At 40.1% G+C, this 11723-nt stretch overlaps 1 protein-coding gene across 2 annotated transcripts in view; it reads left to right on the top strand.

Annotated features, from left to right (window-relative positions):
* NDUFV3 (NADH:ubiquinone oxidoreductase subunit V3) overlaps positions 1–5406 on the top strand; it is an 8454-nt gene extending 3048 nt beyond the window's left edge. Inside the window, exons 3-4 of one of the 2 annotated variants that reach the window (XM_054192546.1) lie at positions 1240–2205; positions 5126–5406. In XM_054192546.1, coding sequence (XP_054048521.1) covers positions 1240–2205; positions 5126–5292 — 1133 coding nt within the window. In that variant the 3' untranslated portion in view covers positions 5293–5406. The remainder of the gene's footprint in view (positions 1–1239; positions 2206–5125) is intronic. The other variant, XM_054192555.1, reaches the window with a different exon arrangement.
* Positions 5407–11723: the final 6317 nt, after the last annotated feature.

The following is an 11723-nucleotide window of genomic DNA, read 5'->3' as shown; positions in this document are numbered from 1 at the left end:
TGTGTCTGTCTCTTTTGTGATGTTTTTATTTGGACATTGCTAAATACTTGCTTCTATTCAGAACTAATTATAGTAACTCCTTGGATCATGCAAGGTATAACTGTAAAACACTAGAAAGGGGGAAGATGCCTCTAGTTTATGGTCTTGTAAAGTAGATCTGGGGTTCCAAACTGTGCAGATAAATCTGCACAGTAGACTGAAAATCTGTTCAATTACACTGCTGGTTGGAAGTGGTGCAACTCATAATGGAGTTGGCTTTGCTATAGCAAATTTCAGCGGTGGCATATCTTCTTAATATGCTCCCAGTCCTCTTCATCCTCCTGTTTTCTGTAACTAGAACAGTATTAGCTATTGGCCAGCCTCTTGAGGATATCATTGGCACAAGCATCCAAGAGGTATTTGGTACTCATTGAAAGGGCCTGAAAATTGCTGTTTTCTCTTCAACTGTTGGCTCCTTGTCTGGAGAATTTAGCTTCATGAAAGTATCCATAAGGGAGAAGAAAAAGGCATGCTAACATGAAGCATTAGGAGATCTAAGACTCCTTTTTACAAAGAGGTCTCAAACCAAAAATAGGAAGCGGAGATAGTGAAGACTGGAGGAGATAAGGTCTTGGGGAAATCATGTTAAACCGCATTAGACACAATTCAGTTGGTAGGTCACATGGACAGTTGAACGATTAATAGGGTCATGTGTGGCCTCTGGTATCTCTTATTCCACTACTTTGTGGCTTGGGAGTCATCCCGCGCTACAGCTTTAAAGATAACTCTTTCAAGAGGCTGGCTATTGCTATGTCTGTTTATTGTGTCTTCTGCTTTGCTGGCTTGTTCATAGATGGAATTTTATCTCTGTAGCAGCATATTTGAAGAGCTTGGCTAAAAAGCTATCTTAGTGTTCATCTGAGATAGGAAGGTGTCTGTAAGCCATTTTCAGTGATGCAGAATTGAAGGACAGAGAAAAACAGCTCTTGCGAGGAGTCTGGCAAAGCAAGAAGCAAAAGGCGTTATCTCATGAGTTTCCGCATCGCAGCAGCAAAAACTGTTAAGTCCTAACTAGAACTCTAGTTTCTCTAACTTAAAATGTCTTAAAACTTCCTGCTTCCTAATGCCTGTATTTAGTAAATAACTTCTTTCAAGTTGCTTTTTGTACCAGATTACCTCAGAAAATTTGTGTGACTTAGATCAATAATTAACAGCAGTGTTGGACATAATGATGATAATCCTCTTTATGCCGTTTCCTAGATCTAGTGGCACCACAGGGAAGCACCAAGCTGCTAGCCATCAAGGCACCAGCTGAATTTCCTAAAATGTTGTCTTCTAGCTCTCTCCTAGTATCTGCAAACAAAGGTGAGAGCATATCTAGTTCTAATCTCAAGAAAGCTTCAAAACCTTCTGCGGAAGACATGAGGATGTTCATGTCAAGGAAAACTGTGGTTGGATTTCCTCAGCGAGTAGGTTCTTCCCTCGAGGAGGAAAACCTGACTACACCTGCAACAGAAAGAGGCTTGAGGAGAGAGTTAGTTGAGGAAGAAACTTTGCCTTCATCCAGCTCAGATTCAGACTCTAGCTCAGATTCTGAGGAAGAAAATGATGATGATACTTCAGAAGTTGCCATTAAAACCAAAGTTGAGTTTCCTAAACGAGATTCCATCTTTTCTGAGAACATCGCAGTAAAGGCATCGATGCTAGCAAAAGAGAACTTTTCCCAGAAATCCCCCAAAGAATATGGAGCTAAGAAGAAGCGATGCAAAACCGGAAGTGATGTGTCTCCTATCAAGCAGGTTGCATTTTCTAAAACATCAGTCAGCCATGAAACATCAAAATCCAAAGCAAGAGACCCCAAAATAAAATCAACTCCAAAAGAAGCAGATCGGCGGAAGCTGGTCTTAGAACCATATATGGTTGAAAGCCAAGACCAGAGTGAAGTCACTCACAAATCTGATTATTTGGAGGAAAAGTCCATTGGAACCCAAGTAGCAGCTATTCAGCTGAAACCTTCATCAGTGACTCAGGAAGACAAAAAGCAAAAACTGGTATCCAGAGGAAAAGAAAAGAAGGTGAAGGAAGCACAGGAGTCAGAAGCAGAAGTAACTGCCCCTAAACTAGAAGAAACTTCTGAAAGCACAATGTTGGTGATGGGCACTACAGCAAACGAGGAGACCATTCAGGAGGCAGGAGTCCAGGCTGGAGAAAGCAGCACAATAGAGGGTACAACTTTAAATTTTTTGAACTGTGTTGATTCATCTGGGCTAGGGTTTAACTTTTTTTAAAGGGTTTCCAAGTCTTCTCTGTTCAGGATTCTCTGATCTTCATACTGAAGCTAACCTTGTAGCATTGACTTTCTGGAAGACAAATTCGTGTTCATTGCTAATTGTTATAAGTGCTCAGTAATACTCAGTTTCCAGTTATGCTGTGAAAAGAAGCAGTCTTCACCGTATTTATAGTTTCATAAACCAATCACTTATAAAATGAAAACAAGATTGGTTCCACTGTGACCAAAATCATGGGGTTTGTATGACAAAGCTTGTTTTCCCTCTTCTCTTTTCTCGGAAGGATTTGGTAGCTGCCTTTCTCCTGAGCCAAATTTGATGCCATCTGACTTTTGCTTAAATCCTGCTGTCTTTTTCTTTAAAAAAAAAAAAAAAAAAAAAATTGCTGTGTTTGAGATTTCAGTAGACTTCAAGAAAGCATAGTGTAATGCCAGAAACAGGTATTGATTCTGAGATTGCTAGGTTGTAAGCGAATTGTGTTGAAGTAGCACGGAATTGACCTTATAACCCAGTTTTTGTAATGAGTTGGGAAGGAGACGGTGATATGTTTTAGGAAAGAGCATCGTGCACCATATAATCTTCTCCCCAGCTATACCTCCCTATCTAACTTACCCTTCTTATTTACCACCAGTCCTGTTAACTTACGTACTGATCTCATTCTGTGTATTTCAATAGCAAATGCCCCTCTATGCTGATCTGTGGTGGCTTACTGTTCTTTCCTTTCAACTTAGGCTGCATACCATTCTTAAGACAACCCCCCACTCCCCTTCTAGTTGCAGCTTTGAATTAAAGAATTTTCCTATTTGGCAGTAAAAGCAGCATAATTATGAGGCTGGAGGTGGTAAGGCTGTAACGGCAGGAAAATTTCTGTTGGGTACACGTTGTGCCCCTGCTAGAGGACTCTGCTGCAGTGGCTGTAGGGGAGGTGGGAGTTAGTGCAGGCAAGTTCACACCCCTTTACTGCTGGTGGAAGGTCTTTGGGTGCCAGGAGGTAGCAGAGTCAAACCCAGCTGCACCATGTTCAACAGCGTCACTGGTATCTCCAGACGCATCTTGTTCTCTCTTCCTTTTGAGGCCTTCTTTGAGAAGAGCTACTGCTTTTCCTTGTTTAAAGCTCACAGTTAATGATAATACCTTCTGTAATGTGTACTTCTGTCCTGTTTCTGTGTTCCCTTGTTCACGTGCAAACTCTGCAGCAGGCACACTGAAGAGGTAAAAGCGATTTTTCCCATTACAAACCCGGATGTTAAGGTGATGTTATCCACTTTGTAGAACAGGCACGCTAAGGAGTCCACAAAAACTGCTGACTTTAACTGATAAGTAAGTAGCAACATAGTAGCATGGTAACTTGGAAATACACCTCCGATTCATTTCGGAAGAATATCCTGTGAAATGCTTGCTCTTTAAGAGAGAAAGCAGAGATGAAGTCAGAAGTATGGGGAGGCTGAACTCGGGGATAAATTTTTCCTTCAAGAAGCCAAGTACAGTGTGTTTGGGCAGGAAAAAGGAGACTCCATCTGCTTTTCTTCCTGAGCATCTGTCTCTTAATTTGGAACAACTGTCTCTTGCAGGTTGAAGGTACACTTGCCTACGCTTTGCCTGTTCTTGGGGCTATTTGCAGCAAAGACCACATCATCTGGCGTTTATATCTGTAGTGCTGTCTCAGTAGGAGCTGAGCAGTAGAGACAGGGATATTTCCTTTCATAGGTTGTGTGTGTTCTGCTGAAACCATTGCTTACTATGTTGCGTTTTATAAGCAAGTCTTGCTAAATGTTATGGATATGTGCTCTTAAGCCGACAGCATTACGTTGCAATAATTATGTCATAATTAAAGGGAAATTCTGGTATTCAGTTGCTTGAGTTCTTGTATTTTCATTTTAGATGGTTGTATTACAAAAAGAAGCTTAACATGGCCTAACCTAAATCATTACATACAAATTTATATGACAAAACTTTTCACCAGATTATGCTTATGTCTTTCATAGCGTTAAAACTCTGGGTATATGAGAATAAATTAATATTGAGAGTAAAGCTTTATTTCTTGCAATTTCCTTGGTTGTAAAATCAGCCCATAACAGGAACATTTTATGTAAATGGCACTGCCTAAATTTGCATCAAATTCTAAAAGTGTAAGAGTTAATGTTGGCTTTAACATGAAGTAAGGAGTTCTGAATGACTTTATTAGGTGATTCTTTTAGGAAGAAGAGCTGGTCCAAAGTTTAGGAGATTACATGTAGAAGAAAGGAAACTTACATCAAAGCCTCTTGATATATTACTGTTCATTGTAATCACACTTGAAATTAAACTGTGGAGATCTCAACAATTCCATCACTTCTCCCCATGATAAAAATTCAATCTGTAAAGCAGTTCTAATAGCTGTATCTCATGGTCTGACATGATGATATATCATTTGTACTGCTTCTTGCCTCTTCTGGCTCGCGAAGAATGTCACCTACTGTTCTGTCTGGAGTGAAAACCACAGCAACTATGAAGAAGCCAGGAAATGCAGACATATGTCTTCAAAATATAAATGAAATGTTCTGCCCTGTCTTCCCCCAGCATTAGGTGGTAGTTTGGATTTTAAAACCTGTGCTGTATTAGATGACTTGTACTGATTCCTGTTCCCCTACCGCATACTAATGTGCTTCTTTAGGACCAGACAAGGTACACCAGCAGAACTTAGTAAAGTTATCCTTTTGTTATAGTTGCTGACTTTTTTTTTTTTTTTTTTTTTTTTTGTTTTCCAAATGTGGACTGAATGAGGGATCTGACAGTATATGAAGGCTGGCTCAGTAATTAAGAATATTGCCCTCTTGTGTGGCATCCTTATAGTCACTAGTTACTGTTTGTTTTTACAGAGACCACAAAAGCTGCTGAGCCTGCTCCAGAAGAATTCGATAATTCTACCTACAAGAACCTTCAGCATCATGAATATAACATTTATACCTTTGTTGATTCTGTCGTGGTTCTCTCAAAATTCAGGCAGCCTCAGCCATCTTCTGGAAGACCATCACCAAGGCACTGAAGGAACCACATTTAAAACAAATGCGCAGGCAGAATGATAAATTGTTCTATTTAGCACTGCTGCTTCATCTGTATTATAAATCAGATAATAAATAATATATAAATGTGCAATAAATTATGCTTGTGCTTTTGAACATTTCTTCTTGGGTCTTAGAATCCCTCACTTCTTGACCTTTGTGAATGAGCTGCAAATGAATCGTCACTGAATAAAAATAGCTTTTCTACCTCTTGGTATAAATTATTTGGTGATAGTGGAGTAAAAAAAATCCTGACTTTTCACTCTCTCCAAACTTTGATACTGACCATTCTTTCAGTACCGTGTCAAAGAACATAATGACCTTTGTGCATGTATCTGTTCAGTATGTGCCCTGATTTTAGTAGGTAGTGTTATCACCGTAATGCAGCGGGCTGTTCTCCTTGCACACAAACATGTCCCCAGCCTGAAGAGAGATTGTTTACTCTGGATTTGAAGTTAAAATCATTGGCTGGTAACAGCATAAGAAGTATTTTTCTCCTGTGGCAAGAGTGTATGTTTTGTGTTAGTAGAGGAATGTAAGTTTATGTAATGTAATTGAAACATCTTAAAACCTCTGCTGTTGTAAAGGGAGAACATACAACTTTGTTTAATCTTCTGTTGGGGGTTCTAGTATCCAGGTTCTGCAGTAACTGAAATAATTTAATCTCAGTGGGCAGTTCCTAATGAACTATATTACGTTGATTAAGCTCTAAGAAATAACTTGTTTCTAGGGGTAGAATAACTTGAAAGTTATTTTTAAATGTGATGAAAATAGCATTAACGGTACAATCAGCTCCTGGTGATGATTCAGTGGGACTATGTTTCGTATCCCCCCACTTTTCTCCCCCCACAATAAAGTTAAGATTGCTGCCCAGCTTCATTCTTGCTTTGCAGAAAATGTGAGAAATGAGGCACTTCTCAATATATGCCATCAGCGGTTACAGTTGGTCTCAGTAAATTTTGTATTTCCATCCTATTAGTAACAGTCTTCTGCCCTCTGGGAAAACTGCCTTGATGATCACCAGCTGTTGTGGGTTTAGTTCCATTTTGGCTTCTTGTTCATTTTGGGTTTTTTGGTGTTAATTGGTCTTTGAGCAGTTGTACTTGCAATAGCTCCAGCATTTTCCATCACCTGTCTGTATTCTTTCAAGCAACAGAATACGCAAGATCAAAGGGAAAACTGAGTCAGCTTTAGTAGTCTATCTGGATATTGGACGCAAATCCCTGGGTGCAATTAGTAGAACAGCTATTTTATACTCTAACTTGGCAAAAATGTGGTAAGAAGGATCAAGAGGTCTGCATCAATCTGCTGTGTAGAATTTTAAGTCAGAAACTTCTGGCAAGCAATTTTTATTGTCCTGTAAAAACTAAAAAGCATATTACTGACTCTAACTATGAAATTTAAAAATCAGCAAATGCATAAATCCACGTGCTTGGGAATAAAGAGCAGAAAGTCGCTTTGAGACACCAGTGGTGCCACGTACACTGTACTTATAAAAGGGAAAGAAATTTGCTGTTAAGGTTAAAAACATGAAAGAATAAGGAAAAGGGTCTTCCTTTATTAAGGGCCCACCGCTGGGCCCCTGTAAAGCTGCTGTGTTTTGTTATTAACTGAGACCCCGTGTAGTAACCTGACCCCTGTGGCTAAGATCTGCGTTGGTGCTGAACTGTGTTCCTAACTATTTGTTTCGTGATTACGGAAAGGAAGCTGCGAATTGTCAGATAGAATCTAACCAGTAAAAGTTAAAAGTAGTCTGTTAATGTGCTTATGTATTTACTAAATCTGCCCACAGTAGCTGTGACTGTTAGCTGTTTGGAGTCAGACTTGTTCACCTAGCGCCCTTTTTATTTCTAAGGAAGGCTGGTGTTATAAACACTGACTTAATCAGCTGAGGAGGAGTGGGTTGAAACAGAAGCATGTCTTCCTTTCAGTCAATTCCTACGCTCTTAGCTGCATTTCTAGCTAAGGAAATTCTAATCTGTATTTGGGCTAGGCATTTTGCCACCCTTGCGTCACGATTACAGCAAAAATTAATGGTAAATACCCTTCCTCTCCGTGTAATCCTGGCTCAGTGTCTTCCGGAGATCTTTTATGCAGCTCTAAAATCAAACTGTAAGTCAAATAACTTCATACTTCTGGTGCGTATGGTGCGTGTCGTACATTTGTTCTGTTCAGTGAACCAGTCTGCTCCGGGAAGAGCAGATAATGTGAGGAAGGGCATCAAGACTTTTTCCCACTGTTATGTTTTCCTGGACTTCAATGAAAAAAGGCTTCATTTTTTTGTACTGGGCTATTATCAGATGTTATTGTGTTTGAGTCATATGCTAGCACTTCAATTTCAAGCAGGATGTGATACAATATGCTCAAATTCTGTAACGTTAGTGAGTAACTTTGTCTTGCTGTGCTAGGCACTCATCAGATACAGTCAGAGACCTTGTTTTAAAGAATGTATAATCTAGGATATTAACATAATTCCTGGAAAACTTCTAATGTGAAAGAAATTAAGTCTGAGCTTAGTTTTTTGTGAAAACCAGTTCTTCAGAAGTGGCGTTTTCAATGTAAGTAGTATGTTACTGTGGGAGTACATGAAAATTTGGAAAGTGGAATTCACTAAATTCTCATTAAAAAGATGAAACAACTACTTTCCTTGTCAAAGGGAGTGGGTTTCAAATTTTAGGTCCCTCGAATTATTTTTTTTAGCATAGCAAACTGCTAATAAAATCGCTTTTCATAATTTTCTTCCACTTAGACCCTTCAAAAATAACATATGAGCCCAGATGGTTCTGGACATCAGTCAAAAACCCACTAATCCAAGGTCCAGAAGCAGAGTTTGTGGTGATCACTTTAGTTATTACAAGGTCAAGATGTTTTTCGGTCCTCCTGGTGCCTCCTTTGGCATTCATTCATGGTAAGCACTGCAATCTATAAGGCTATCTTCAAGATTTATTTTAAATTTGGTAAATTAGACTTTTAACTGGGTGCACTTACAGATCTCCCACAGCATGTCTCCAGCTTTCAACAATCAAAACACGTTCGGTGCATCTCACTCTGTCTGGTTTCCTGTAAATTCACAAGCCATAAAATCCTGCCTTTAGTCTTTTCTCCCACCACAAGAGATGCCATCATCTAAGCTACTTGTACAATTATGTTGAATCTGCTCTTTAACATGTGATGAAGAAATGGTGAGAAGTTTTAAGGCTATCTCGGGAAAAACATGCAGTTTTTCCTTCAGCTGCTCACAGTAATGAGAATGTGAGCCGAGAACAGTCACCAGAGAAGTCTGCTGAAGATCCATAGAAGAGCAGGACTTCTCGTCTTTAAGCTGATCAGAACCCCACAGCTTGTAAAGTGGATTTGGTGAGATTTTGTGATCTCGTGGCATTTGGGAGGAAGAGTAGGAGAAGCTGGTGAGAGCAGCTGCTTGTCTGTCCCAAAGAGTTTTAATTCCTGGTGGGCCCAATCAATGACTGTTGTGCAGTGAGTGGGTGAGTAGAAAGAATGCTCACAGTATCCTGTAGCGTCGTAACATTAGAATTGTGCAAAGTGAGCTTGGAAGGGAAGCCTTGAGATGATCAGGCCTGCAGCAGGTGCAATTAGGTCAGGTTGGCCTGGACCTTGTCCGGTTGAGTTTTGAATATCTTGAAGGATTGAGATCCTACAATGTCTCTGGTCACCTTCTCCAGCATTTGAACACGCTCATGATTTAAAAAACAAACAAAAAACCCAGCAAGCAAAACCTTTACCTGTTATCTAGTTGGGATTTTTGTTTTTCTGACACTGGTCCTTACTACACGCCTCTGACAAGCCTGGCTTTGTCTTTTCTGTACCCTCCGAGGAGGCAGTTGAAGGTAGTAATAAGATCCCCTTTATTCTCTTCTTCAGACCAGCTAACCTCCATTCCTTCAGGCTCATCTCCTGCAACACACTCCAGGTCCATTTGCATCTTTGTGTGGTCACAGTGCACCCACAGCACATCCCGCTCTTCTGTAGCAACCCACCTCGCCTGAGTGCTCCCTGACTCTCTTCCTCTCTGTAGCTTACACTTCAAGGTATAACATGCTAGAAGGGAGCTTATGTTAATCTTCCTGATTTTTACTTCCATAGTGAATGGGAAGGGACCCGGGAGACTCCTGGTTCCCAAGATGCTGTGCAGCAACAGTAGTGCAGGGCAGGTTCAGGTCCCCACTGTGTCCCGCTGTAAAAACAAACAAAAAAATCTTGGAGTCGTTCCCTGCCCAAGTATTTGCTATCTGCCTGTGATTTACAACCCTCCTAGGCTATTCTGTATTGTATGCTGCTGTTTGCGTACAGAGTTAGACAAAAGGAGCTAACACAATAAGGGTAATATAGGCACTTTTGTCCAGGTCCTTTGAACATTTGAGTGATTGACTTTACAACCGTGGTGTTCTTGTATTGTGGCTTTGTTTGTTTATTTTTTTTTATTTTATCCTTTGAGAGAAACGCCTCTAAACTCTGGATGATATTAATTAAACTTAGGACTGTAAACAAAATATCCCAACAGGTTTCCAGATCATGCTTTTCCTCTCATGTGGTTCTATTTCATGGAATTATAAATACTTATTTATCTTTTCTATGATTCTGTGGTTTGGGTACTTACATACTATCCTTAGTGTTCATCTCGGGATGATACCACTCCCAAGACAATCTGCGCACATATTTTTGAGCTCCCTTTTTTTTTTCTTTTTTGCCTACACACATTCAATTACATTTGGAAATTCATACCCACCTCTGAAAGTCTTAGGATATATGGCAGCTTTGGGATAGAAGAGATTGTGTTAATGCATAGTTAAGGACACAAGTTTAAGAATGTGTGTTTATGATAATAAAGTATGCCGCAAACTTTGGGTCAGTGTGTGGAGTCAGTGGGTCAGCTCTCAAAATTTATTTTGGTCTCCCCTCCACTCTCAACAAATTTTTAACTGCAAAACAGGTTAACAGGGACATGGTTCTGTAAATCAGTAGTATCAGAGAATACAGCCTATATGCATGTTCACTTCTAATACGCACAGAGCCCGTGCTATGTATCTTAGTTAAAATTAATGCCTAAAATTCTTAGCAGCAGTTGTGTCATCTCTGTTTCTTAGCAGCAGTTGTGTCACCTCTGTTTCTCTAGTCTGACATGCGGTTCAAATGGCAGTACCCCTTTCCAAATCTGAGTGTTTTATCAAGGACCTATCTGGATAGATAGTTCCTAAGCAGTTAATATCCAATAATGTAAAAAAATAGCTAATTAAAATTATTTATGCTTTCTGTCTTTGTTGGTTGAGTTTTTGATTTGTTTTCAGTTTCTGTCTTACCTGTCCCCGTGCTTATGATGTGCTCTGGGTATTCCGTTTGGCTGTTTGCAGAGTGGAGATATGCTTGGTTTCTAAAATCTGTGACAGCATCTGCCTAGCACTGGAGAGGGAACACGCAAGCCACAACACACCTCGTACTCGGCAAATGCTAATGTCTCATAGCAAAGAAAGGGGCAATAGTTACTTTTCCCTGGAGGCTTTGAAAGGGACTTGAAAGAACCACCCCTTCACGCTTTCATTTCTCATTTGCATGCACTGCTTTTCCAAAAAGCATCTCCTGTGCTTAATAGAGTTTAAAATCATGCCAGACTAGGCCATTCTAAGCTGTATTGATGTTTCCCAAACTCTCCTGGGGTATCTCTAAAAGTGAGCTATATTCTATTGGTTGAGGACTGGGAGAAATGTGAGGGGAGCTGGAAAGAAATTCAGAATATAGAAAACAGAAGGATAATGTAGGAACTGAGAGCAAAGATGGTCCTTATGACTCAGGTATTGGACTGGCTCTGGATTCATTTGCGAGACCCTTGGCTGCCTGCATAACCGTTGGCAAGGCGCACAATTTCTTGGGTTCTCATCCTCACTTTATAGATGAGGAGTTAGTGGTCCCAATTTCTCTTTGTACATCATGTCTATTTACCGAGCAACACAGAATAAAAACTAGTAAAAAATGAGAAAGATTTTTTTCTTGCATCTTCTTTGTCAAGTGCGCACATCGTTTAGAAACTCTGAGCTAGCTGAGGTTCTCCCAGGAGATGCAACGCTTATTAACAGCATGACAAAAATACACTTTGGATAGTCTGCGCATAAATGCCAGCAATTTTTAAATTGCATTCAGGCAATGGCAGGGCCGTTTAGATACAAAAAAAGCTTTACAACTGTTCCAAATACTTACTAGTGGAAGACTGTTAACAGACGGGAAAAAATGGGGAGGTGTCCAAAACCAGCAATCCACCCTGGTGAGAAATCCAGCTGCTGGGAAGTGGAATGGTGCTGGAATTCATACCAGGTTGTTGTCTCTGGACACCAGTCAATGGCCTCCATCTTTTATATCACGCTCCCATTAGCCATAAGGATTCCGTGTTTTTCAACTCCTTTTC

This window comes from Rissa tridactyla, chromosome 1, assembly GCF_028500815.1.
Source record: "Rissa tridactyla isolate bRisTri1 chromosome 1, bRisTri1.patW.cur.20221130, whole genome shotgun sequence".
Classification (NCBI taxonomy): domain Eukaryota; kingdom Metazoa; phylum Chordata; class Aves; order Charadriiformes; family Laridae; genus Rissa; species Rissa tridactyla.
The sequence above is the reverse complement of the archived record's forward strand: the minus strand, read 5'-3'. Positions and strand labels throughout refer to the sequence as shown.